General features: G+C 65.3%; 1 protein-coding gene across 1 annotated transcript in view; it reads right to left on the minus strand.

Moving 5' to 3' along the window:
- MYO18B (myosin XVIIIB) overlaps positions 1 to 2,465 on the minus strand; it is a 78,618-nt gene that overhangs the window by 75,536 nt on the left and 617 nt on the right. The window contains 3 exon segments of the mRNA XM_009334425.1: positions 4 to 44; positions 791 to 946; positions 1,756 to 1,817. Of these exon segments, the coding sequence (XP_009332700.1) occupies positions 4 to 44; positions 791 to 946; positions 1,756 to 1,794 (236 nt within the window). The 5' untranslated portion in view covers positions 1,795 to 1,817.

Consider the following 2,465-nt stretch of genomic DNA (forward strand, 5'->3'; position numbering starts at 1 on the left):
GAGGGGGCGTCCCTGGCTCGGGCCTCGCCGTCCTCCCCTGCGGGCTGCCAAGCAAAGGAGAGGAGCCGGGTCCGACAGGGACCAGGGCAAAGGACCTGACCTCAGCCCCGGCCCCAGGAGCCACAGCCCAGCGCAGGATGCCCGTGCAGAGCACAGCCCGGCAGGACACACAGCTCCAGCCCTGACCCGCTCGCTCTGGGCACGGCTGATGGCTGCAGGTGCCTGCCCAGACCTGGCTTGCAAGGTCGAGTTGGTGGCGGCATCTTTCTTCTCCTCCTCCTCCTCCTCCTCCCTCCTGCTTGGCCACATCCTGTCCCTCCACCCGCCGCGTCCTGGGTCACCGCTCGGTGCCGTGCCTGGGGATGCCCCACGCACTTCCCTTCCTGTGCTCAGTGAGCTGAACCGGAGAGCCTCATGCTCTGCTTAATTGCTCGCCTTCCAATTAAGCAAGTCAGGAATGGCAAGTTGCACTAATGAAGTCTCCAGCATTAATTGCTCAAGGCTGGCGGCTGGCCAGGGCCACAGCTTGCTGCAGCCGATGGCGTGCTGCGATCCCAGGCCTCGCCATCCAACCCAGCTCGTGCAAAAGAAAAAAGCTCAGGCTCCCGGCTGGGGCTGGCATCGTGGGGCCCTGCAGCCCCCTCAGCCTCCGAGGTGGGGGCTGGCAGCACCGCAGCAACCCTGGCTGCTGCCTCGGCTGGGAACCGCTTTGAGCTGGGGACAGATGGGGACACCCAGCCAGCGCCCAGGCAGGACACCCCAGTGCTGCGTGGGGTCTATCACGGCTCACCTCCTCTTTCACACTCGCCTTGGTTTCCTTCTTCTGTTTTGCCGCCTTGGCCTCCTTCTCAGTCTCCCGCACGAGCTGCTTGATGAATCCCCCAGGGATGACCGACAGGAGTAGGGGGGGGGCCGATGGGGGCGGACCCCGGTCCTCGTCCCGTATCTGTTTGCAGGAGCAGAAGCTGGGTTACGGGACACGGTGCGGGGACAGGAGCCCTGGCAAAGCCAGCCCCATGGGCACGTTAGATGCACGAGTGTGCACGAGTGGTAAAGCCGAGCACCAGGGCCCTGCTCTGCCAATGAGGCCAGCCGTGGTTGCAGGCATCGTGCAGGTTGCTGGCGAGGCCACGGGCTGCTCACAAGCACCAGGCTTGTTCAGGGATGCTGTGGCGAGCAGAAAGAGAAGCACCAAGAAAAAAAAGCCCTGCGGTCTCTGCACACCGCCAAGGGCCATGTGCTGCAGGGAGCCCACGTGCGCTGCCAGCTCTGCCCAATGCCCAGCAGCTCCAGCACAGCCACGGGAGGAACCGTCTCAGCTGCAGCCAGTAAAGAAGCGGTTCCTGGCATCGCTGCGGCCACATGCAGACCCTGCTGCATACTGGGCCCCAAGCCAAAACCCAGCCCCATTTCCCGCAGCTCCCACAGCAAAGGGCTTTCCCAGCCCTGCCATCACGCAGAAGCGCCAGCACCAAGCCCTGCAGACTCCTACGAGTCTCGGCCCTGCAGGGAACCGCGTGCCCCGAACGGCGGCAAAGTCGCTCAAACCAGAACATTCAGGCTGCAAAGGTGCCCGGAGCCAGCAGGGTTAGACACAGCAGGAGCAATGTGCACAGGGAGGCAAGGGGATGCCAATCCCAGAGGCGTGCGGCCGGCTGGCTGCGGTGTGTCCCCCTGCCCGGCACTGAGTCCCCAGGCAGCCCGCGAGCATCCAGCCCCGAAACACCGCTGGTGCCACCCCAGACCGAGACTTTCCTTCTGCTCCCAGAGTGCGAGGCGCGAGGAGATGGCCATACTGGTGCCGAGGCAGGACGGTGCTGTACAGAGAGCCGCGGGGCCACGCCGGGCACAGGACGTTGTGAGAGAGGAGAGAGTTAGCCAGGGGCTCCTATTGGTGCCATGGTGCCAGCAACACCGTGACCTTGCTGGGCATTGCCCCAGTCTGAGCTCGCAGCACCAGCTGGAGCGCGGCAGCCCAGGCATGGAGGGTCGTTTGGCAGTGCTGGGGAAGAGCACGGCCATGACCAGCCACCTCCGGCCCCCAGCACAGCACGGTGAGGGACCAGGAGGTGTGGGGAGGTGGTGGTACAGGGTGTCGGTGGCACCAGGGTGGTGCTGGGACCCCGCTGCTCTGGGCTGGGTGGCACAGGGTGGCCGTGGGAGCTCGCCTGTGCCTCATTTTGGGCTGACCCTGGCTTCACCTGTTGAGATCATTCATGCACCGAGCGGGTCGGGGCTCGTCTGGCCCTGCCGCTCATGCCAGCAGCCGCATCTCCTTGTACAGTAAAGGACAGGAGTGCCGGGAGCGGCCAGGAGCCGGCTGAGGAATGTCACTTGCCTTCTCGGGCAGCAGCCCCGGGCACTATGTGCCCTCACTCCCGTCAGGGACTGGCACTGCCCCCATGCTGTCCTCCCATGCAAGGCTCTGTGGCCACAGGGGAGAGCCGGGCCCGAACGGCACAGCC

Source organism: Pygoscelis adeliae, unplaced genomic scaffold (assembly GCF_000699105.1).
Source record: "Pygoscelis adeliae isolate BGI_AS28 unplaced genomic scaffold, ASM69910v1 Scaffold262, whole genome shotgun sequence".
In the NCBI taxonomy this organism is placed as follows: domain Eukaryota; kingdom Metazoa; phylum Chordata; class Aves; order Sphenisciformes; family Spheniscidae; genus Pygoscelis; species Pygoscelis adeliae.